Source organism: Cervus canadensis, chromosome 18, assembly GCF_019320065.1.
Source record: "Cervus canadensis isolate Bull #8, Minnesota chromosome 18, ASM1932006v1, whole genome shotgun sequence".
Lineage (NCBI taxonomy): Eukaryota > Metazoa > Chordata > Mammalia > Artiodactyla > Cervidae > Cervus > Cervus canadensis.
Genome location: NC_057403.1, coordinates 22,706,955 through 22,731,818, shown reverse-complemented (window position 1 = coordinate 22,731,818; position 24,864 = coordinate 22,706,955). Strand labels below are relative to the sequence as shown.

Here is a 24,864-nt window from a genome sequence, read left to right as displayed (position 1 = left end):
TTATGTGGTGCCTCACACGTGAAGGTGTGTTGTGTTTTCGTGGTGGTGGTTGTGGTGGGATGGGTCTGTGTGTGTGTGTGTGTGCGAGCATGTGCATCAGACAGTCCCTGTCACTACAGAGCTTGCAGACACTCAGCCTTTATCTCTCCAGCCCCCCCTCCTTCGCCCTCCCTTCTGTGAGAGCCACAGATGGGAGAGGCAGGAGAAAGGAAACAATTGGGGTGTGAGACAGAGCTCTGGGGTCTCAGATCTCTGATGCCCTGAGTTTTCTCCCAGCCTCCTCCTCCGTCTTCACAGCGGCAGGACTTTCCTCCATCCCCCGATGACAGTCCGTGTGTGTCTGTCTCCCTCCTGCTGTCTCTCTCCATCTCTGTGTCTGTTTCACTGCTTAAACTCTGAGCTCCAGGAGCAGAGACTGTGTGCAGTTTGATCAATGTCCACTCAGCTGGCCTGTCTCCAGCCTCCCCTGAGCCTTTGGCAGGCTCCATTTGTATTTACTAAATAAGCTAATGATTCTGTCTGTGTCCACTTGTCGTGGCCTGGGTCTGGTTTTCCACCTCCCTCTGTCTCTCCTCTTTAGAAGGAGGGTGGCAGTCTCTTTCTTGCAATGTTAGACAAACCTCTTGAGGACCCAAAACTCTGACCCCAGCAGTTGAGTCAGACTCCTCCAACCCAGTGTCCCTTGATCTCTTGAAGAGGTGGGACCTGTACTTTCCTGACCCTGGAGAGAGGCCACCATGAACTTTCCTTAACCCAGGTCCTGGGTTCCACTGTGCTGTGTGAACTGGCACTGAACTTGGGTCCTTATTCCAGGCCCAGGAATCACCGATGGGGAGACACGAAGTGCTTTACACAGAGGAAATCACCTAATCCTCACTCAGTCAATGGAGTGAATGACAGAGAGGTTAAGATCTTGCCCAAGGTCACACAGCCATCCAGAGGTAGCATCAGGAGTCAAGCCCAGGCAGTCTAGCTCCAGAGTCTGTTCTTCCAACCACTTGACCAGGCTGCCTTTCTGAGACAGATGCAGAGAGAGATAACAGACAAAGAGAAGCAGAAGGAAAAGAAATGGAAAGGGTGAGAGGCAGAGAGGACAGTAAGTTCGAAGGGAAAGAGTTCTCTGGGTGAGGAAGCAAGGGAGAAGCTTGGTGAAACAAACTGCTTTCTTTCCTACAGGACTTCTCCGAGCCCTTAGATTGCTAACATGAGCTGTCAATCACTCATCAAGAGGGAAGGGGACTTGACAGGAGCTCCCAGTCTATTTGGAGGACACTCACAATCTCTTGGGCAAGTGTCTGCTGCTCTTTGAGCTTCCGGTTTGCTCATCAGCAAAATGTGGGTACCTACCCTATAGGATATTTATGAGAATGCAAATGAGACCCAATGTGCAGGGGGCCTGGTCCAAAGTAAGTGTTCTATGAATGCACTGTGGCCACAGAGAGGGACACAGAGACTCAGAGATCAAGACTGAGGAAGGCAGAGAGACAGACAGACCCAGAAAGAGAGACTTGAGACATGACTGAGAGAGACACCCAAGACAAGGCTATGGCGAGACCTCAAAGGACACAGCAGACATTTACTCATTCATTCAATAAGCCATTATTGGGTGCCGACTGTGTGCCAGGCCCTGTTTTAGGCACTGGGGACACAGCAGTGAACAAAACGTGAATATCTTCGCTCTCACAGAGCTAACATTCTAGCGGGAGGGTCAGATAACAATAAACGGTCATACATTCAGTAAATTCCCACAGTGACAGGTAACATACAGGCATCAAGCCCTGGGTTGTCCTTCCTGGTTGTCTATCACCTGTGCACATTTCGTTTGACCAGCATCCACCTGTGCTGGGTACATGGTGGTTTGCTAATCACCCTGGGAGTGGGACACGTTTTATTGTCAGGGAAGGAGGCACAAAGCTGGAAATGGTGATACCTGAGATCTGAGAGAACAGGTATGGCAAGGAGGCAGGCAGAGAGATGCTGAGACACAAAGAGGGAAACCCAGAAGCCCCGAGACAGTCGGACAGAGGACAGACATGAACACGGGAGAAGTGTAGCCACTTGTGTAGGGCCTTCCCCGGTGCCGTCCCTGTGGGGGCTTCCCTGGTAGCTCAGACGGTAAAGCGTCTGCCTGCAGTGCGGGAGACCTGGGTTTGATCCCCGGGTCGGGAAGATCCCCTGGAGAAGGAAATGGCAACCCAGTCCAGTACTCTTGCCTGGAAAAGTCCATGGATGGAGGAGCCTGGTGGGCCACAGTCCAGGGGGTCGCAACGAGTCGGACACGACGGGGCGACTTCCCTCGCCCTGGTGGTTGTAGATGTCTAGTTGCTAAGTCATGTCCGACTGCCACCAGCACTGTCTGTGTGGTTCTCAGACCTGGCTGTGCCTCTCTTCCCTCACTGTCAAATGGGGATAACGGCCAACCCCTTCCCCAGGGATGCTGTGAGAGTTCAGTCAGGTGTCACACCTACGCTTGTCACACCCTGATGGTCCAGTGGCTAACACTCTGCGCTGCCAAACCAGGGGGCCCAGGTTCCATGCCTGGGCAGGGAACGAGATCCCACATATCGCAACTAATGATCCCCCACGCTGCAAGCTAAAGACTCTGCATGCCACCACTAACACCCAGCACAGCCAAATAAATAAAAATTAGAAATATTTAAACAAAAGAAAAAGCAACTTGGGTAGATTCTAGCACGTATTACCCATTACACACTTGTTTTCCTGCTAAAGTCAATGGAAACATCGGGAGGTTTGCTCCAAATCGTCTTTTGCCCATTCACACATGAAGGTGCACAATGGTTTCAGAATAACGCTTTTAACTGCATCCGGTTAAATTCCTTAAGGAAGCCAAGCACACGCTATGGCTGAGTCCCTTTGCCGTTCACCTGAAGTTATCACAACATCGTTGTTAATCGGCTGTGTGTGACGCTTAGTCGTTCACTCATGTCCGACTCTTTGCGACCCCGGGGACAGTAGCCCGCCAGGCTCCTCTGTTCATGGGGATTCTCCAGGGAAGAATACTGGAAAGGGTTGCCATGCCCTCCTGGTTAGTTGCCTATACCCCAATACAAAATAAAGTTCAAAAGGGGAAAAAAAGGCAATTTTTAAGATATCTAATATTCTTCATATACCATTATAAAGTTTTTTTAGCATAAATGAATGTCAAACCAGAAAAAGAAGTCAATCACACAAAGTCACACATTGCACATGATTCCATTTCCATGAAATATCCAGAACTGGCAAATCTGTGGACACAGAAAGATCAGTTGTTGGCAGAGACTAGGGGAAGGGAGAATGGGATGTGCCTGCCTAATATATACAGGGTTTTCCTTTGGGGTGATGAGAAGGTTCTGCAACTAGACAGTGGTATGGTTTTACAGCATCCTGTGTGTACTTCATGCACTCAATTGTAAAGGAGTCTCTTGGGCCTAGAAAAGAGAACAACAGTCTCAAAGGCCCCTTGCTGAATCATCTAACTTAGGAGAAAGCAAAATATAACTTTAGTTTCATCCTGATGCTCCAGGCCAGTTGCATCTATCTGGGAATTATCACCCCCTGTCCGGAAACCTACCACCCCCTACACCTGCCCAGAAGACTTATCACCCCCTGCCCAACTACAAGTGTCATCTCAACAAAAGAATACTCAAAATATCCCGCCTGATTGACGTTTCCCTTATCACTTCCACAAACCTCCCTATAAGTATGAAGCCTCCCTGATCCCTTTCGCCGCTCAGCCTGGTCGTTAGGCCGACTGTCGCCCCTCCTTGCCGAATAAAGGTAACCTACTTCTGTTGAGGTCGTCTTTCCTTTTCTGCCTCGCCAGAACTGTGCCTTACAAATTGTACTTTTAAAAATAGTACAGCTCATGTTATGTTTGCTGTGAAGTATGTAAGTAAAGTCGCTCAGGCGAGTCGGACTCTTTCCGACCCCATGGACTGTAGCCTACCAGGCTCCTCTGTCCATGGGATTTTCCAGGCAAGAATACTAGAGTGGGTTGCCATTTGCTCCTCCTGGGATCTTCCTGACCCAGGGATCGAACCCGGGTCTCCAGCATTGCAGACAGATGCTTTACCGTCTGAGCAAGCAGGGAAGCCCATGATGATAAAAAACAAACAAACAAACAAACAAAAAAACCCTTTACTTCATAAGATCCCCACAAAAGTCAATTTATTAAAAGTCAAAAATAAACCAAATGTGTGATATAGTGCATTCTTCTCAGAAACGTGTTCAAAAACAAGATCTAGCGGCATCATCTTAGACTGGTGATGAGTCTAAATGATATTTCCAGAGCTGCAATTGAAATGTGCTGTGAAAATATCTGTGCTTTCTGGGGGCTTCCCTGATGGTCCAGTGGTTAAGACTGCAGCAGGAATGCAGCAGGATTGAATGGGTTCCATTCCTGGTCGGGGAAATAAGATCCCAAATGTTGCAGGGCGTGGCCAAAAAGAAAAGAAAATATCTGGTTTCCATTAGTGACAAACCCACTGTTACTGCTGACATGACTGCAATCTGCCTTCATAAATGAGAGAAAGGCTAAAGTTCAGAATGAGTTTAGTGAAAAACATACAATTTTGTTTTCCATCCAAGTTCCTAGGGCCCCTGAATTCTAGGGGTGCCTGGACCTCAGATAAAGACTTCCTGGTCTAGAGGCTTCAAATCGAGGCCCTGGAGTCCTGCAGGCCTGGATTTAAACATTGTCTCTGACACATATTAGCTTTGACAAGTGACTGTCCTCCCTAGGCCTCCATTTTGTCATCTATAAAATGGGGAGTTTTTATGTTTTTTCTCATCATTTTTAAAACATTTCTTTTTAATGGGAGGATAATTGCTTTACAATATTGTGTTCATTTCTGCCATGCACCAACATGAATCCGCCATAGGCATACCCATGTCCCCTCCCTCTTGAAACTCCCTCCCACCTCCCACCCCCACCTTACCCTCTAGGTTGTTACAGAGCCCAGGTTTGAGTTCCCTGAGCCATAGAGCAAATTCCCGAGCGCTATCTATTTTACACATGGTAGTGTATGTTCTTCCATGCTACTCTCTCCATCCATCCCACCCTCACTTTCTCCTCCCACCCCCACGTCCCCAACTCCATTCTCTATGGCTGCATCACCATTGCTGCCCTACAAATAGATTCATCAGTACCATCTCTCTAGATTCCATATATATGCGTCAATATGCGACATTTGTTTTTCTCTTTCTGACTTACTTCACTCTGTATAATAGGCTGTAAGTTCATCCATCTCATTAGCACAGACTTAGATGCGTTCCTTTTCATGAATGAGTAATATTCCTAAAATGGGGTGTTTTAAAATTGTTTATACGCATTACATCAAGAATGTGGCTATTGAATGAATCACACAGGTCACACAGCACAGTAGGAACCATGACCTGGGGTCAGGAAAGTCCATGGTGGTGCCACTCCAAGGTCAGGAAAGTGCAATGTTTCGCCCCTGTGTTGAAATGCACCACAATATGATCAACAGGAAACAAAGGTCAGGAAGCAGAAGAGTTTGCGGTATGTAAATCCCAGTCCCTGCAGGGCACAGACTGAATGTGTCTGGTGTTTCCAGGGCCCAGGTGGGTGTTTGGGTCATGGCAGTGGCCCAGAAGACTATTGTGACATGAATAACGATTTTCTGGGGTTTAACTGTGTCATCCCCAAAATTGATACATTGAAGTCTGACTCAGTGGACATGAGTTTGAGTCAACGGGGGTTGGTGATGGACAGGGAGACCTGGTGTGCTGCACTCCATGGGGTCGCAGAGAGTCGGACATGACTGAGTGATTGAACTGAACTGAATTGAACCCTTCACCCCCAGTACCCAAGAATGTGACCTTACTTGAATATCCATTCATTCATTGCAAATGTAACCAAGTTAAAAAGAGGTCCTTAGTGTGCGCCCCAATCTTGTTAGACTGGTGTCTTTATGAAAGGGGTAGTTCAGGACACAGACACATCCCAGAGAGAATGCCATGGGAAGATAAAGGCAGAGATGAGGATGATGCTTCGAGAAGTCAGGGAACGTCAAAGATGGCCAGCAAACCACCAGACACGAGGGGAGAGGCCTGGAATAGATTCTCTCCCATGGCTTTTAGAAGGAATCAACTCTGATGACTCCGTGATCCTTGTTAAAGCAGACTTAGAAACTAATATAGACTGGGATGACCCCAGATGGAAAGTCACATGATGTATCAGTTTCCTATGGCTGATATAAAAATGATCACAAACTCAGTGCCCTCAAATAACACAAATGTATTATCTTACAGCTTATTTATTTCCTTAGCTGTATCATCTTACAGGTTTTTCATTTCTTTTTATTATCGTATACATTTTCAGTTTCTAGATGCGGCATCTCTTGGCTCATGGCCCCTTCCTCAGTCTTCAAAGCCAGGAGCATAGCATCTTCTTTCTTCTCTGACCTCTGCCACTGTCTTCTCTATGTCTGATCTTCTGCCTTGCTCCTTTTTTTCTCCAGGGGGACACACCACATGGCTTGCAGGATCTTAGTTCCACAACCAGGGATAGAACCTGTGCCTCCTGCAGTGGAAGCATGGAGTCATAACCACTGGACCACTGGGGAATTCGCTCTGCCTCCCTCTTATAAAACCTCTTGCTGTTACATTGGGTCCATCCAGATAATCCAGGTTAATCTCCCCACCTCAAGATCCTTAACTTCATCCCATCTGCAAAGCCCCCTATGCCATTAAAGATATTTTAACATATTCTCAGGGTGTACAGATTAGGACACAGAGATCCCTGGCACAAGGCGGGGAGATACTACCCAGGACTTTGCAGGCTGGGTCCATGACAAGTGACCCTGAGATGGACAATCATGCATAAGACCCCTGTTGGTTCTCATCACTCAATGGACATGAATGTGAGCAAACTCCAGGAGACAGTGAAGGACAGGGAAGCCTGGCATGCTTTAGTCCATGGGGTCACAAGGAGTCAGACACGACTTAGCGACTGAACAACAACAACAACAACAAATTCCTGAGGAAGGGCCTGGGAGCCATGGAATGGCTTTGAGCAGGGGAGTGAAATGGTAAGATGTATTCTTGGAAGGGACCATGCTCTGGCTGCCAAGTAAAGAGTGGCTGAGAGAACTTCTTGCCTCTCTTGACCTTGGCACAGATACATCCTTTCACCCCACCTTCATGATTTGCTGCTTGGTCTCCAACATCATCTGTTCCATGATCTTTGACCATTGTTTTGACTACAAGGATGAAGACTTCCTAGGGCTGCTGGCTGAAAACCTGCAGCAGGTGGACAATTTGGGGGTCAAGGTACCTTCTGAAGCCACCCCAACCCCAATCGCACAGCCCTTCCTCCACAGTCCTTTCTTTCAGTTCAAATGTCTGCCAACATAAATGAGCCTGTATATGTGTTCACCTCTTGGTTGGATACTGGAGACACACCAGGAGCCAAGATATACCTAGCTGTGTCATCAAGCGATGACAGACATGTGACCAAACCTGATAGCCCAGAGGGATCAGGGCCATGGCAGTCCATTCAGTCCATGCTCAGTGAACCTGCTATCCTGTGCAGGGGGGTGGGGGGTGGGGCGTTAGGGGGTGGGGAGGTGACTAGAGTGAGCTCATGAATGCACACATCATGGAATCCAAGGTGTGGAGAAAGGGAGGCTGTGGTTATTCTCAAGAGGGGAATAGTCACTTGGGTAAGCTCTGGCCCCAAAGGCAGAAATGCTGAGAGATACTGAGGCAAGTTTTCATTCTTTGCTTCATTTATTTAGCTAAATATATATATATATATATACATATTTATGTATATATGTATACATCACTCATGGAATTCTATTAATAGGTGAAAGGAAACACCTCCTTGAGTTTAGAAGAGCTGCAGAAGGGCAGAAGGAAGTGAGATGCGGATGGGACTTTCCCAAGGAGGTGGCATCCATGGAGGGGAGGGATGCTGGCTCACAGCACAGCCTGATCAGAGGCAGGAAGACAGGGAGAGAGTTCGGGGGCCATTCTCTGCAGAGGTGGGGACACACATGACCCTGGTATCCTTGATCACCTTCCCTCAGCCTCTTTGGCGGGGCAGGAACTGGATCTGGTAGTTCGGGGGCACATTGCCCACCCCACTCTCCTGGGGAGTAAGGTCAATGTCCTCAGGGGCCACGGGGGTGGCCACGGAGAAGTTCTGGAGGATGGTGGTGAAGAAGAGGAATAATTCGGTGCGGGCGATGCCTTCACCAAGACAGATACGCTTCCCTGTGGGGACAGAACAGACGTTCACCATGTGGACACGAGGCACAGAATCTCGGATCACGGTGTGCACTGGGAGCGGATGCACACACTTTGCCTGCTCACACCCCAAAGCCCAGACACCTGTGTTCATTGCAATAAAGTGGTGTGGGTTTAGCCTTTAACCTGTAGTCACAGGAGACTCTTAGAGGATTTCGAAACTCTCTGAAAGTAAGTGCCAATTGTGCAGTCGATGTACCTTGCTCATGTTTCTGGGACAGAGTTTGTAAGCTTCTGTTCAATTTCCAGAGAGTTCCGTGGCCCCAGAGAATGGAAGGATGCTTGAGTGTGTGTGTGTGTGTGTGTGTGCATCTGCCTGAACATACAGACCAGTGCATATTTCTGACAATATTTTTCATGTCTGTCATACCTAATATGGGAAGAATGGTACCTATCTAGTAGGGCTCTTTAGAAGATAAAAATGTTAGTGTTTTCTAAAATTTTTAGAAGACCTGACCAGTTCAGTTCAGATCAGTCGCTCAGTCATGTCCGACTCTATGCGACCCCATGGACTGCAGCACACCAGGCCTCCCTGTCCATCACCAACTCCTAGAGTTTATTCAAACTCATGTCCATAGAGATGGTGATGCCATCCAACCATCTCATCCTCTGTCGTCCCCTTCTCCTCCCGCCTTCAATCTTTCCCAGCATCAGGGTCTTTTCATGTGAGCCAGTTTGTCTCATCAGGAGGCCAAAGTATTGGAGCTTCAGCTTCAGCATCAGTCCTTCCAATGAATATTCAGGACTGATTTCCTTTAGGAGGGACTGTTAGTAAAGGCAAATGTATGGAGCACCTTGTGTTGGTCTCTGGGTGCGTGTGGTGGGGAGTTGTATGTCAGGTGTGTGCCTGGCCCTATGTATATTAACATGTCTGTGTGTTTTCTTCTTACCTCAGCCTGGGAGCCATGGGCTCCAGGAGTTCTGAATAAAAAAATAACAAACATATGTAACATGGTGTGTACGACTGATGGTCATGGGATCTGAGTGGACAGATTCCATGAGATTCTCAGAGGCAGGTGGATCCCCCCACCACAGTTCTAAACCATGAACCTGGAGTGAAGTGAGAACAGAAGGAGCCAGAAGAAAGGCTGAGATCCTGACAGGCTCTCCCTTTTTTTAAAAAAAAAATTAGTTTGATATGATTTTTTCTTGGCTGCACCGTGTGGCCTTTGGCAACCTCAGTTCCCTGACCAACGATCAAACCGTTAGTCCCTGCTGTGGAAGCCCAGAGTCAACCCCTGGATGGCCAAGGAATTCCCCCTCAAGTCTTCCAAGTGGTTAGACTTTATGCCCATTGGAGGTAACTGGAGAATGTCTACAACTTCTAGGCTCATTTAGAAGTTAGGACACAGGAGCATAGCAATACTCAGAATGGCGCTCCCAGCTGATTCTTCTCCTGTCACTGAATCTGCAACTGCCCTCTTCCAAGAACAGTCTGACTCCTGCTCCCTCCAACCCAGTCCTTCCCATCCTTCGGCTCTGCAACGGGACACCCTCTGGCTCTTTCTCTCTGCCCATGGCCGTCTGCTTCAGTCTTTTCCTCTGTCTATACCTTCTGCCAGGCACTGTATCTTTTCTCTTTATGTCTTCCCTGTTCTGCCTTCTTGAATCGTATGTGAGTCCCTTTCTCTGTCTATTTGAGTCTGATTCTCCCTGCAGTGTGCTTGTGTATTTTCAGTCTCCCTGCACAATCTCTCCTTTCCTCTCCTTCAGTGTTTCTTCCTCTCTGCTTCTGTCACTTCTCTTTTCCTCTCTGTCTTCCTCTTTCTCAGCCTCTTCTTTCTCCACCTCCCTCTATTATCTCATTCACTAAGTCTCTTTCTACCATTATCTCTCCTGTCTTTCTGTCTCTCTCTCTCTGTGTTTCTCACTCACTCTCTCCTTATCTGTCTGTCTGTCTCTCTTTCTGTTTGCCACATTTCTGCCTCTCTTAAAACTTAGGACAAGACTGTTTAATGGAGAAACTGACCCTCACCCACCACCCAGACCCCACAGGTCCCCTGGCTCTCACTGAAGAAGAACTAAGGAGGGAGGGGACACCCCTGCTGGTCCAGTGGATAAGACTCCAAGCTCCCAGTGCAGGGTGACTAATTGGATCCCTGGTCGGGGAACCATTAGTAAGATTCCCACATACCGCAACTGAGCCTGCGCAGCAACTACTGAGTCCACATGCCCTAGAGCCCCTGCAACACAGCACCCAGCGCAGCCAGAAGTTTAGAAAGAAAGGAGAGAGGAAGCCATTGCACTGGGCAGAGCTAGAGGCCCTGAGTCACTGAAGTCACCGGTGCGATTCAAAACTGGGAACTTGATGCTGGGGTCCACCTTCCTCCCCAAGGAGGAGAACCTGAGCATTGGGATTTCCTCTGGTTGGGGTCAAGGAGCAGACAATAGGGAGAGAGTGAAATCAAAGCAGGTCAAGACCCTCCCTGGCTCCCTGGACCCAGCAGAACAAATTCAGACTCCTCCCAGTTTTCAAGGCCCCACCCAGCTGAGCTCATCACCCTTGTTATTCACTTGCTAAGTTGGGTCCAACTCTTTGTGACCCCACAGACTGCAGCACACCAGGTTTCCCTATCCTTTACCATCACTGAGAGTTTGCTCAAACTCATGTCCGTTGACTCAGTGATACTATCCAACCCTCTCATCCTCTGTCGCCCTCTTCTCCTCCTGCCCTCAGTCTTTCCCAACATCGGGATCTTTTCAAATGAGTCAACTCTTCACATCAGGTGGCCAAAGTATTGGAGCTTTGGCTTTAGCATCAGCCCTGATATGAATATTTAGGGTTGATTTCCTTCAGGATTGACGGGTTTGGTCGACTTGCCATCCAAGGGACTGTCAAGAGTCTTCTCTAGCACCACAATTCAAAAGCACCCCTTCCTCAGTGTTCAGCCTTCTTTATGGTCCATCTCTCACATCCATACATGACTAATGAGAAACCACAGCTTTGACTATATGCACCTTTGTCGGCAAAGGTCTCTGCTTTTTAATACCCCGTCCAGCTTTGTCATGGCTTTTCTTCCAAGGAGCAAGCATCTTTTCGTGTCATGTCTGCAATCATCATCCGCAGCGACTTTGGAGCCCAAGAAAATGAAATCTACCAGTTTCCGCTTTCTCCCCATCTATTTCCCATGAAGTGATGGGACCGGATGCCATGATCTTCATGTTTTGAATGTTCTTTCACCCTCATCAAGTGGCTCATTTGTTCCTCTTCACTTATCTTCTTCTTCACCCTTCTCTTCTGTAATCCACGTCCCAGTCTTCCTGAGTTCTTTCTCAGATGAGCCATGCCATCTCCACCTTCAGGCTCTGCCCTTGCTTCTCCCTCTGAGGGAACATGCCTTCCAGTGGCTGCTTGATACTCCCCTATGATGTCATAGCTTAGAAGACTGTTTAGGATAAGCTTTTCCTCACAGACCCACCAGGAGTAGTCAGTATTTCCTATTTGATGTTCCCAAAGCCCCCATTAGAGCACTTATCACCATTATGATTCGTTACATAAAGAAGAGTTGTCCTCTGAGCACTTATGTTAGCCAAGGAGTTCTAAGCCCACTGCAACATTTATTCATGTATAGATTTTTCTGTAACCATATAACCCATGCTTATCTCTCTTGTTGGACTGTAAACTTCCGGGGGCAGGAACTGTGTCTCTTTGTGACTTGTCTGATACATTATCTTCAACCTCTGATGAGATGTTTGGCTCATAGTGGTGCTCAACAGATTTGATACCTGTGTGTAGAGAGGTATACTTGTTGCCCTTTGGGAACAGAGTTGTGGCTTTGGGATGTGACCTTGGTTCTCAAGCCCCCTCTAGGGTTGGTGTGAAGATGAGATGAGTTAATACAGGTAAAGCAACTGGCACAGATAAACTGCTCAATGAACAAAGACCTCTCTTTGATTGTCCTCAAGAAGTCATGGCACCTGCACTCTGGAATGCAGACCCAGCTTACCTATAGAGAAGGGCATAAAAGCGTCATTTTTCTTCACCGCCCCATTGGCATCGAGAAAGTGGTTAGGGTTGAAGTCATCTGGTTTCTCAAAGTAATGTGAGTCGTGGAGAGCAGAGCTCAGGATGGGATAGACTTCTGTGCCCTGAGGGAGGGTCACAAGATTGAAAGATATCTCCATTTCCTCCCCCAACCCACCCCTACACATCATGACCCAAGGGTGAGTGACAAAGCCAAAAAGAGGTCAAGGGTGGGAGGTGAAAGAGAACCCAGGAGAGCCCCACGAGGGAGATGTGCCAGCCCAGTGAGGTGCTGTACCTTGGGGAGGATGTACCCTCGGAAATGAGTGTCTTTAGTGACCATGTGGGGCACGCTCATGGGGACGAGGTCTGAAAATCTCTGAATCTCATGGATGACTGCGTCCGTGTATGGCATTTGGGCTCTGTCATCCAGGGCTGGAGGGCGATGTGAGCCAATCACCTGGTCAATCTCCTTGTGAATTTTCTCTGCACAGAAGCGTGGGACCAGTGAACCTCAGTTATAGAGACATTTCACCAGGAACACTGCTTTCTATGTTGGAACACATTTCAATGTTCTATGAACATTGGTCCATTCATTTCAAGGCCAATAAGCCCGGAAAACCCAGAGGAAATGGTTAGATCATTGACACTCCTCTGAGCAACCAGCTTGGAGTGGGAGGAGAAATGGGAAAACTACAAGAATTTTCACTCTTTAATATCTAAAGCATATTATGAATTCTCTCCCAACATACACAAGCAAACACACACACACATGTGAAGCCCAGTTTTGCTCAGAATTTCAGACTAAGAACTCAAGGCTATGAACCTATCAAAATTCCTCCTCTAAGATGAGTAGAAAATGAACTAATATTTATCGTGTGTATATTATAGATGAGGCATTGTGCTAGGTCCTCAGGAATATAATAGTAAAACACATCAGTGGATTAACCCATGAACAACTGGAGAAGTAAATGAGCACATCAATCATTTGATCAATTAGTAGATCAATTCATGAGCAGCTGCTGCTGCTGTTGCTCCTAAGTCACTTCAGTCGTGTCCGACTCTGTGCGACCCCATAGATGACAGCCCACCAGGCTCCTCTGTCCCTGGGATTCTCCTGGCAAGGATCCTGCAGTGGGTTGCCATTTCCTTCTCCAATGTATGCATGCATGCTAAGTCGCTTCAATCACGTCTGACTCTGTGCGACCCTATGGACAGCAGCCCACCAGGCTCCTCTGTCCACAGGATTCTCCAGGCAAAAGTACTGCAGTGGGTTGCCATTTCCTTCTCCAATTCATGAGTGGAAAGACTGGTAAATGGAAGAATGCTAATGAATGGATGTATTCTTAACTTATCTAAGAGTAATTTATTACTAAATGATTCATAGACAAATAAAGAAATGAACTTGACGAACCAATAACTCAAATGAATGGGTGGATGGCTAAACTTCTGGGAGAACATGTGAATGAATACATTTAAAGGAACAGGTAAACAGAGGAATCAGTGCGTGGTTGGATGGATTGAATGATAGGATTATAAATCAAGGGTGAATAAATGAGTGCATAAATAAATAACTGAAAAGATAGATGGATGAAGGATGAAGGGAAAAACAAGCAATGGAAGGAATAAGGTATGTAACCTAGTTTCAGAAAAACAGATGGATGCATGAATAAATGAAGAAACAGATGAACCAGTGACAAACACTTCATTCAATGAATCACTCTTTCAAATGACCAATTCATGAATCAGTTTGTCCAAATAAAGCATGGATGTATATATCCTAGATGAATTATAGATGAAAGAATCTGAGTGCACAGGTTGACTGATGAGTTGAAAGGACAGATGGGTAAATGAGTGGGTCGATCTTTAAGTGATAGAAGGAACAGTGGGAAAACAGATTGACAGATTTTGTGATTTTTTTGGCCACGCTGTGCTACTTGCCATATCTTAGTTTCCTGACCAGGGGTTGAACCCAGGGCCATGGTACTGAAAGTACTGAGTCATAAGCACTGGACCTCCAGGGAACTCCCCAGATTGACAGATTCTTCATTCATCCATCCACCAACAGGCCTGGCTTAGTTGGGTAGATCATTCAAAACCTGCACTGCTCAGGGGACTTCCCTGCTGGTCCAGTGGTTAAGGCTGCTCACTGCCACAGCATGGGGTGCAAATTCCATGCCTGGTCAGGGGCCAAGGGAAACAGAAAAACAAAAACAACCTAAGGCTCCTGGTGTAAGAGGGGAAAGCTGCCTCTCTCCTTCACCAAAGACCTCTAGCCCCATTTCTGGACCTGCAGAGGGGTCAGAAGCCCCTCCCAGTGCCCGTCCCCGGCCTGCCCACCTGCTATGTGCGGGTACTTGAGCATGAGCAGGAACCCGTAGCGGAGCGTGGTGCTGGTTGTCTCCGTGCCAGCAAAGAAGAGCGACAGAACAGAGATGATGAGGTTCCGATGATCGAACTGGCTTTGGGGGTCGGACTTATCCTGAATCCAGATGGGTGGGGTTCACATCAGGGGAGGCCGGGGCCCTGCTGCCCACACCTCTTCTCGCCGGGTCCCTCCACCTGTTTCTGGGTCTTAAACCGTCTGGCCCTTTCCCCTTTCCTCTATGCTCTGTGTGTCCCACCATCTCTCTATCTCAGTCTCAATCTCCCTTCACTCTGTCTTGCTCTGTTTCAATCATCTTCCATCTCTTTGGTGTGTCTGTCCCCCTTCGTCTCCCAGTCTCTCTGCCTCTGTGTCTCTTTTCACCAGCTGCTGCATTTTTCCCCTTGTCCTGTATTTCCCGTACCTGTCTCCTCCCCAGCAACTCCCCCCTCTTTCCTCTCTCCCTCTGCTTCCTTCCAAATCTCCCCTCCCCTCTCCCTTCCCCCCACTGCTCTACTCCTTTCCCCGCCCTTTTCACTCTACATCTTTTATTCTCCTCCCTTCCACCCCATTGCCTCTTCCAAATCCCACTTTTTCCATGCGGAGCAGGTAGCAGTCAATGAAATCCCGGGGGGCATTGGGGTCGAGGGTCTCACGGTGCTTCTCCACACTGTGGCCAATGAAGACGTTGATTTCCTGCAGGTTTTTGTAGATTTGCCTGTGTGAGCCAGGAAAGTACTTCAGGAAGCTGGGGTAGATCTCAAACAGCTGTGGGAGAGAAGGGACTGTGAGGCCCTTGCAGGGTTCAGCTAGCGGGTCACAGGGAGGGACAGCCCTTCTGCCCAGTACCCTCACAAGGGATCTCTGTTTTCCTGTCTCTCTCTCCATCTCTCTCTGCCTCTCTGGGGTGTCTTGGTCTCCCTGTCTCTGTCTCTCTCTCCACCTCTCAGTCTCTGTCTCCCTCCGGCTCTCACTCTGTATCTGAGCCCCTCACTCACTGCTTCTGTGTCTCCTTTGTGTAAGAGATCACATTTTTCTCTTTCTGCATCTTTCCCCCTCTCCCTGTGTCCTCTTGTTAGTCTCTGGCCCACCTGTCTCTCTCTCCTTTCCACCTCTCCTCATCTCCATGGGTCTCCTGCTCATCCACCCTCTGCCCTGTCCCTGCCTACCCCAGCCAGTTTATCTCTTCTACTCAAACCTCTCTCTGCCTCTTTCCTCCTCTTGCATCATCCTTGCTGTGTCAGGCGTTGATGACAGAATGCTTACAAAAAATGAAGCTGCTGACTGTCTGGGAGCATATGTGTATTGCTTTGCCTAATGAGAAATGTAACTTCTAACTTGCTGCCAACAATTGCAAGAAATGCAGGATAGTATAAACTATGATCTGGAATTCCTCCTTCACCTATCCTTCGAGAGATAACATGGTTAACTGTTTGGCAGAACTCCTTCCAGACTTTTCCCCTCTCTGTGGTTCTCTGTGAGAGAAGAAAATTGAAACCCCGTGTTGGACTTGCGCAAGTACTCATCTGAATCTCCTTGCAGATCCAGGCCTGACTCTCCACTAGGAGGTCATGGGAATTTGGATTTGCCATATTCATTCCTGTGACTCTGACCTGCACTCTCGGTTGAGAGGAACAGCCAGGCAGACTTTTCTGAAGTTTCACTTTTTAACTGAACATACAATACGGGTGGGGCTTCCCTGGTGGCTCAGAAGGTAAAGAATCTGTCTGCAATGCTAGGGGTCCGGAAGATCTCCTGGATGAGGAAATGGCAACCCCTTCCAGCATTCCTGCCTGGAGAACTGCTTGGACAGAGGAGGAGCCTGGCAGGCTACAACCCTGCGATCCCAGAGTCAGACACAACTGAGGGACCAACACTTTCACTTTTTGCAATAGGGGTATTTCTAGGTTAATTGAGAAAGACACACTTTACCTTTTTGTTTGAAGAGAGGAGCAGGTTCATGTGTGTGTCTTTGATTCCTCTTTCTGTTTCTCCCTCCTCCATCACTCCCCTTTCTTCCTCTTACTCTCTTAGTTCTTGTCTCACCATCTCTCCCTTCCCCCAGGCCTCTGTGTCCCTGTCTCTCTCTCTCTCTGTTGTCTTTGGCTCTCTTCCGCTGGAAGCTGCATTTCCGGTTCCCAAAAGCAAATCACCCCTCTCCCCTGCCTGGATGTCCACCCGAGCTCTGCCCTCCCAGACCTGGCTGGACAGGGAGCTGATGAGCACGAACGATTGGAAGAACAAGTCCAGCAGCCTCAGGAACTCAGGATCTCTGTAGTCAAAGCGTTTTCCGAAGACAATGGAGCAGATGATATTGGCGGTGATAGAGTGGAAGTAGAAGACGGGATCCTGGAGGGCTCCTAGAGGGAAAGGGGTGGGTCGTAGGACACAGACTCAAGTGCTGTGGGAGCTGTCTCTGTGTGACTCTCCTCTATCAGTCACTCACAATTAAAAAAAAAAGCAGCTTCATAACAGCCAACACTCACTAGCCTAGTTGTGCCAGGCCCTATTCTAAGCACTTCACATATTATTTTATTAAATTCTCATCTCAGTCCTGTGAAGAAGGTGCAGACCACATGTTCAATCAATTGCAGGTGCCATTGACAAAACTCTGTTCTCCTGGTCCCTTAACTGTCCGCACTTCCCCACCACCACCCCCATCTTTTCCATCCATCCCTAGAGCTCTCTGGTCCTGGGGAACTGCTCTGCACTTGATTGTTGGTGTCTGGATTCACCAAGCTCGCCCCAGGTGGAGGGAGGGCGGGCTGTGCCCCCAGGCCTGTAGGTCAGTGCGGCCTCTCCCTGGGTCTCTCCTGTCCACTGTCTCTTTTTCCCTTGCACACCCTTTCCTGAGCCTCCTGTCTCTCTCCAATCTTCCTGCCTCAGTATCTCTCTGCCATTGTTCCTTCCTGCCTCTCTGAGTCTCTTCTCGTTTTGCCTCAATCCCTCCATATCTGTCTCTTTCTTCCTCTCTGTGTCTCCATCTGAATCACTCTGTCTCCTCTTGTCTTATTCTGAGTCCTTCCATCCTTATACCTCCATAGCTGTCCGTGGCTCTGCCTCTTACTCCAAGACTCTCCATTTATGTCTCAAAATCTCTTAAGAAAGCATCTTGTCACCTCTATGTCTCAGTCAGGACATTTCTGAGGAATCCTAAAGCCCCCAGAAGTGCCCACCTGACTTTCTAAGAGCAGAAAATCCCGACTGCCCCCTTGCTCACTGCCAGTGGTTCACCCAAAGAGAGGAAAACACAGTATGTTCATTTTTTTTGAAATGTCTGTTTTCTCTTTTTTTCTCTTTACTTTCTTTTTATTGAAGTCACATTTTGGCCCTTGACAGATACAATCAAACCACAAACTGGTTCCCTTGAACACAGGCAACTAACGTGCTATTTACTGCCTGAGTCGTCTTTGCCTTCCTCTTGACACTGCACGCCTGTATCTCTCCTGCCCCCCGCATTTCTCACCTACCCACCTCTGCCCCATGTCTTTGCCCCTCTCTCAGTCTCTGCTCCTCTGCTGGCCTCCCAAGCTCTGTCTCCTCTATGTCACGACATCTCTCTCTCTCTGCCCACCTACACCCTCTGTCTTTGGGCTACTGTGCTCACACGGCTTCCCCATGTTCCTCTCCTGCCCACACCCACCCCAGGGCTCACCCTGGGATTTCCGCAGCTCCTCCACCAGACACTGAGCCTCCTCCTGAATCCGCTCCACCACGCTCCGCTTTCCCATCCCGAAGTCCCTCATGGTGGCCAGAGAGAACCGCCGAAGGGCCTTCCAACGTCCCCCGTTGGCAAAGATAACACCTAGGGTTTAGGAGAGGGTTGGGTTGCAGAGGAATTTTCAAGGAGACTCCGGGTCCCACTCCACCCTTATCTTCCCTTCCCAGACTCACCCTCCCCCATCCCCATCCTCATCCCCGGTCCCCTCCCGGTGGCCTTGAGGCCCTTACCGTATCCCTGGAAAACTGGGTCAACAACGGCGATCTTCGCTCGGCCAGAGAAGGCCTCGGCCTGGTCCACCAGGGCCTCCCGAATGGCCTCTGTCCCACATATGATGACCACTGGCCTTGGCCCCAGGTACACCGTGAAGACGTCCCCATATTTCTGTTGGAACTGCCAAGCACACCCACAGCCAGGGCTGCTGTTAGTCAGCATGCACCAATGTCCCCATCTCCATTTTTAAACCAGGCAAACACTTGTGTGTGTGTGTGTTAGTCACTCAGTTGTGTCTGACTCTTTGCGACTCCATAGACTGTAGCCCGCCAGACTTCTCTTTCCAAGGAAGTCTCCAGGCAAGAATACTGGAGTGGGTGTCCATGCCCTTCTCCAGGGGATCTTCCCAAACCAGGGATTGAACCTGGGTCTCCTGTATTGCAAGCAAACTCTTTACCATCCAAGCCATCAGGGAAGCCCTAAAACACTTACATATAGATTGGTAATTAAACACTTACATATAGATTGATAACTACCCACTGACCCAAGACCTTATACCCCAGTCTGCCTTTTTGCTTCCCAGAACCCAGCAACTAAAAGATTAACCCGTGACCCAGCCCAGTCCACACTGCTTGGCTTGGTTTGTGTCTTAACCAGCATGTATGTGTGCTAAGTCACTTCAGTCGTGTCCAACTCTTTACGATCCAATGGACCGTAGCCTGCCAGGATCCTGTATGCATAGGATTCTCTGGGCAAGAATACTGGAGTGGGTTGCCATGCTCTCCTCCAGGGGATCTTTCTGACCCAGGGATCGAACCAACAACGCTGACATCTCCTGCACTGGCAGGTGGGTTCTTTACCACTATCACCACCTGGAAAGCACCCTAAGAAGCACAGGTGGTTAAATATTCCTATTAATAATTTCACCCCAGCCCAGGTGATATTAGTTGAGTCTGGTGAGATCTCACTGGCATCTCAACTGAAAAATCATCCTTCTTGGAACTTCCGTGGTGGTCCACTGGCTAAGACTCTGAGCTCGAAATGCAGGGGCCCATGTTCAACCCCTGCTCAGGGAACTGGATCCCACATGCCACAACTAAGCATTTGCATTGCACAGTGAAGAGCAGCTAAGACCTAGCACAGGAAAAATAAATAAATAAAATATTTTTTTTAAAAATCTTCCTTCTTGTGACCCACCTTCAACCCCCATCTGCCTCCTGGCAATTTCCCCAGAGATCCAACCACCCACTTGGGAGGCATGAAGCTAAAGTGATAGCCTTCTGGGGGTTATCATGACATTTGAAAAATCATACCATCAAATGTTGCCACTTGGACAACAGCTCAACAGTATTTATTGAAGCTGGAGGCATGTATACTAAGTAACTCAGCCACTTCATTCCCAGAAATACACTCAACTAAAATGCATACATGTGCTCAGCAAAATAAAAAACGAGGAGATTCATAGTTGCCTTATAATAAAATGCTCTGCAACTTAGGGAATAAACAGCTAGTGATGAATTCATAATGTGGACTACTATGCAGCCATGAAAAAACAAACCATTGCTACAACCAACAACAAGAATGAAACTCACAGATGTAATATTGAGTGAAAGCAACTAGACCCAGAAGAGTTCATATGTCATAATTCTATTTATATGAAATCCAGAAACAGATAACAGGAACTTGTGGTGTCAGAATAATAGCAGGGTGGTGACTGGAAGGGGGACTTAAGGAGGTTTCTGGGCATGAGCCAAGTTGTTACGTATCTGTATGTCAACTCCATTAGTATGTTCCTTTGAAAAAATTCACTGAGCTGAGCACTTAGGATTTGTGTACTTTACCCTAAAGGTTAAACTTCACTTACAAGTTGACTTACAGAAGAGGAAAGACAAACACCATATAATATCACTTATATGTGGAATCTAAAGTATGACACAGCCAGGGAACAAAGATTCTGCGTGCTGCACAATGTGGCCAAAGAAATAATAATTAAATTAAGGTAACACAGTGTAAAAAAAAATCAATTTAAAAAGTGACACAAATGAAACAAATATGATACAAATTAACATACCTAAGAAACAGAAACAGAATCCCAGACATAGAGAACAGACAGGTTGTTGTCAAGGGGAAGACCTGGGGATGGAGTGGGAGGCCGGGCACAGCAGATGTAAGCTTTTAGACATGGAAAGGATAGAAAATGAAGTCCTATTGTATAGCACAGGGAACTACATTCAATATCCTGAGATAAACCATGATGGAAAAGAAGACTTTTAGAAGGAATGTGTATATATGTACAACGGAATCACTTTTCTGTACAGCAGAAATCAGCAAAACTTGGTAAATCAGCAATACTGCAATTTCAAAACTTGATTAAAAAGTTGACTTAAATTATAAAAAGGTTAAGTTCACTGAAAACTCTCTCACCGTGATCTCTGCAAACCCTCTTTGCTGGTCTCCTTACTTCCTTTCCTGTGCTACACACAATCCTTTCACTACACACCCCACCCTATCTTGAAACCAGAGCTACCTCATTAAAATGTAAATTAATTAATATCCCTAACCTGTTTCAAACCATCCAGTGCTCCTCCTACCCTGAGAATGAGACCTGAAGTTTCCCCATGGTGGACAGAGCCCTACACGATGTTGCCCCATCACCCCTCTGACATCTCCACCCACTCACACAGACCCTTCGATCCCACAGCTCCAGGCTCCCTGTGGTTCCCCAAACATGCTGAGCTTGCTCCTGCTTCTGAGTGCTGGCTATGACACCTGTCGCTCATTGATGTCATCCACAGGCATCTTTCAGGGTGTCTGATCAGCAACAAGGCAAGATGGAGCCTTTCCTTCACCACTCATTCTAAAGTAGCTTCAAGTGGCTCCTGTCACTTTTGTAAAAAAATATTTATTTTTAGTTAGAGGATAATGACTTTACAACATTAGGTTGGTTTCTGCATATGTGAACATGAATCTGTCGTAGGTATACCTATGTCCCCTCCCTCTTGAACCTCCCTCCCACCTCACACCCCATCCACTGCTCTAGGTTGTCACAGACCACTGGTTTCTGGCTCTCCCAACTCTTGAAAATATCACCTTGCTTTACTTTAATCATAGTTCTTACCAACCTAATGTTTCCTTCTCTGTTTGTGTGCCCTGTCTAATGCCACGTCATCAATGCCTAGAATGTTTCCTGGTACACACAAGGTGCCCAGTAAGTTACCACTGAATGAATGAATAAATGAATGAATAGATCGAGTAACGTCCTTTAATGAGCACTTACTGTATACCAAGCTCCATGCACTATCTAGTCCTCACAAGTCTCTTATGAGGCAGGCATTCTTATCATCACGACCTCATCTTGCTGAAGAGAAGCTAAGATTCCATGAGTAAGAGTTGAATCTGGAACACAAACCCTCAGCCATCTGACTCCAGAAGGATTTGGAAGTAAATCATGACACCTACTTACCTATGACCTCTCTTTCCCTCCCTCCCTCTCTCTCTCCCAACCTCTCTCTCTCTCTCCAAAGACACAATGAGAATGGAGGATCATGGGGAATTCCCTGGTGGTCCCGTGGTTGGAATTCCAAGCTCCCACGGTAGGGGGCATGAGTTCAACCCCGGGTTGGGGAATTAAGATCCCATATGCCCCATGACACGACAGGAAAAAAAGAGGATCACAGACATACAAAGGATCCTTGCAAGAGCTATAGAAGAGATTTAGGGGGTCTGGAACTAGCAAAAACTTATGCAAAATGTATGTGAATATTTACGGAGGAGGGGATCAACCATGCCTTAAACTTCCAAAGGATTTAGTGATCCCCAAGTTGTCAGGAGACCCAGGAGAAGGGGTTGTGATCCCTGGGTTTGGAAGATCCCCTGGAGTAGAACATGGCAACCCACACCAGTATTCTTGCCTGGAGAATGCCATGCACAGAGCAGCCTGCCAGGCTACAGTCCATGGGGTCACAAAGAGTCAGACACAACTGAGTGAGTGTGCATCTGATATCAATAAATAAAATAACAAATTATTAGGCAGCTTCCATCTATAAAGGAGAGGAAAAGTCCTCCATTCTGGACTTGCATGTCCCCTCTGTGAAGTCCCAGGGTGTAACTATGGACCAGTGCCTTCCCTGGGCTGACGTCACTCTCTATTTCTCTAAGGTGAGGGCGACTCCTCTTCTAGGCCACGAGCTGTTGTAACCAAGACCTGATGAATTCACTCCACAATACAGGTAAATCCTAGCCACTTAATTCTGAGTGAAGAAACTAAGTCCAGATATTTCCACCAAAGTCCATGGTGTTCACCCTTGTGATGGAAATGAAATAATACACACTTGGGGCCCCCACATCTGTGATAAAACACTCTCCCTTAAATCAAAGGATGGTCCAGTGGTTAAAAACCCACTTTCCTATGCAGGGGACACGGGTTCGATCCCTGGTCGGGGAACTAAGATCCCACATGCCACAGAGGAACTAAACCAGACTGCCCCAACTAGAGAGCTCTTGAGTCACAACTACTGAGCCTGTGCGCTCTAGAGCCCATGCGCTACAAGTGAAGCAGGCACACCACAACTAGAGGAAGTTCGCACAGCACAGCAAAGGGACCAGCAGAGCACAAAAAAACAAAAACGCAGAAAACAGATGGCAAGCCCGAGACTCAGGAGTGTGGTCACTGCAGGGGCTGGGGGGAGGGGACAGAGCACTGGGGCTGCTGGGGGTTACTGTCGAGTGTTCCCTGAGCCTGACCTGCTGGGCAGCAGGATCGTGGGTGCAGCTTACACGGTGCGTGTGTTCGGCTGCTCAGTCGTGTCTGACTCCTTGCAGCCCCATGGACTGTAGACCCCAGGCTCCTCTGTCCATGGAATTTTCCAGGCAAGACTGCTGGAGTGGGTTGCCATTTCCTACTCCAAGGGATATTTCCGACCAAGGATTCAAACCCACTGACAGGCTTATTCTTTACCACTGCACCACCTGGGAAGCCCATGGATTCCATTATTGATACATAAATAGATCATCCATCATGAAATCATGCCTAGAGAGCCGTGATACAGGGCCTGGTAAACACTCCAGGGTCAGCTACTCATTGCACATTAATGTTAACGATTGGTGAGAACTTGGGACCTGCCTCCTCTGTTCCCCCTCCCTCCTTCCCTTTGTCTGGCTCTGGCTGGGGCCAATCTTTGACAGCTTTCGTTGGCAGAGGAGAAACCTATTGACTGGTACCACCCCTTCTCTCTGTCTTCCTGTGGCAGGCAGGGACTCGGGAGAGGGGGACAGAGGAGCAGGGATTTCTATACCCCCGGCTCACACACAGACACCACTTCACGCCCGCCTACCCTCTCCAGGGACAGTGCCCACACACTTCCAACTGAGCAAGGGACGCCTCTGACTGCCTGATCGCCATCCACCACACTTCAGCTCCACACCCCTTCCTCGCAGAACTTCCCATAGCCCACCCTTGAGCCTGGAAGGATGCCTCACATACCCTGATGAATGATCCCCAAGGACGGAGGCAAGGAGCCACCCTCAGACCCTGCACATCTGAGTCTCACCCTCAGGAAGGATTTGAGCAGGCCTTTTCTGTCCATCTGCAGAAGGTTCCCCAGGAAGGGCAGAGGACGGGGGCCAGGCGGGAGGCGCCCATGGGCCTTTGGGCGGCCTCTGGCCAGCAGGACCCAGAGTCCTGTGAGCAGAGCAAGGAGAAGGAGCACGCTGAGATCCATGGCTGCCGTCCGAAGGTCTCCCAACTGCTGGGCTTCTGGCTGAGCCTTTTATGCTAAGCCTGCATCCACGCCCAGTTATGTCACATCACCCATAGCTTGGCATGCTCCGAGAGTGTGAACTCAGAACAGAAGGAGCACATACTTCCTGCTCCCAGGTCCGCTGACCTGCTCCCCTGATACCTCTCCAGCCACCCGCCCAGATGCTGGCAGAGACACCACGGTAGCCATAACACGGTCCCCATGAGTCTGTTGACTTTTGTGGGTATGGGGAGCACCCGTTGTCTCCTGGCTTTAGCTCTGTTCGTGGGTTTGTGTTTAATACTTTGGTGTATACCTGCTTCCATGTGTGTGCTTGCATGATTCCTACACATGTTTATGTGAACATGCCCATGTGTGTTTCTGCACATGAGTGTGAGTGTGCTTACACATATGTCTCTGCACATGTCTGGACTTCTATGTATTTATGTGGTGTCTCACATGTGAAGATGTGTTTTCGTGGTGGTGGTGGTGGGGTGAGTCTGTGTGTGTGTGTGTGTGTGTGTGTGTGTGTGTGTGAGCGCGCGCGTATGCATCAGACAGTCCCTGTCACTACAGAGCTTGCAGACAC

General features: G+C 48.2%; 1 protein-coding gene across 1 annotated transcript; it reads right to left on the bottom strand.

Moving 5' to 3' along the window:
* Window positions 1-7,729: 7,729 nt before the first annotated feature.
* Window positions 7,730-24,276, bottom strand: LOC122420842 (cytochrome P450 2B4-like). The gene is made up of 9 exons (XM_043436367.1): window positions 24,087-24,276; window positions 18,555-18,717; window positions 18,259-18,408; window positions 16,803-16,963; window positions 15,195-15,371; window positions 14,579-14,720; window positions 12,537-12,724; window positions 12,222-12,363; window positions 7,730-8,241 (listed from the first exon to the last, which is right to left on the bottom strand). Exons 1-9 carry the CDS (start codon window positions 24,255-24,257, stop codon window positions 8,051-8,053), a joined length of 1,485 nt encoding a protein of 494 aa, XP_043292302.1. The 5' UTR covers window positions 24,258-24,276; the 3' UTR covers window positions 7,730-8,050.
* Window positions 24,277-24,864: the final 588 nt, after the last annotated feature.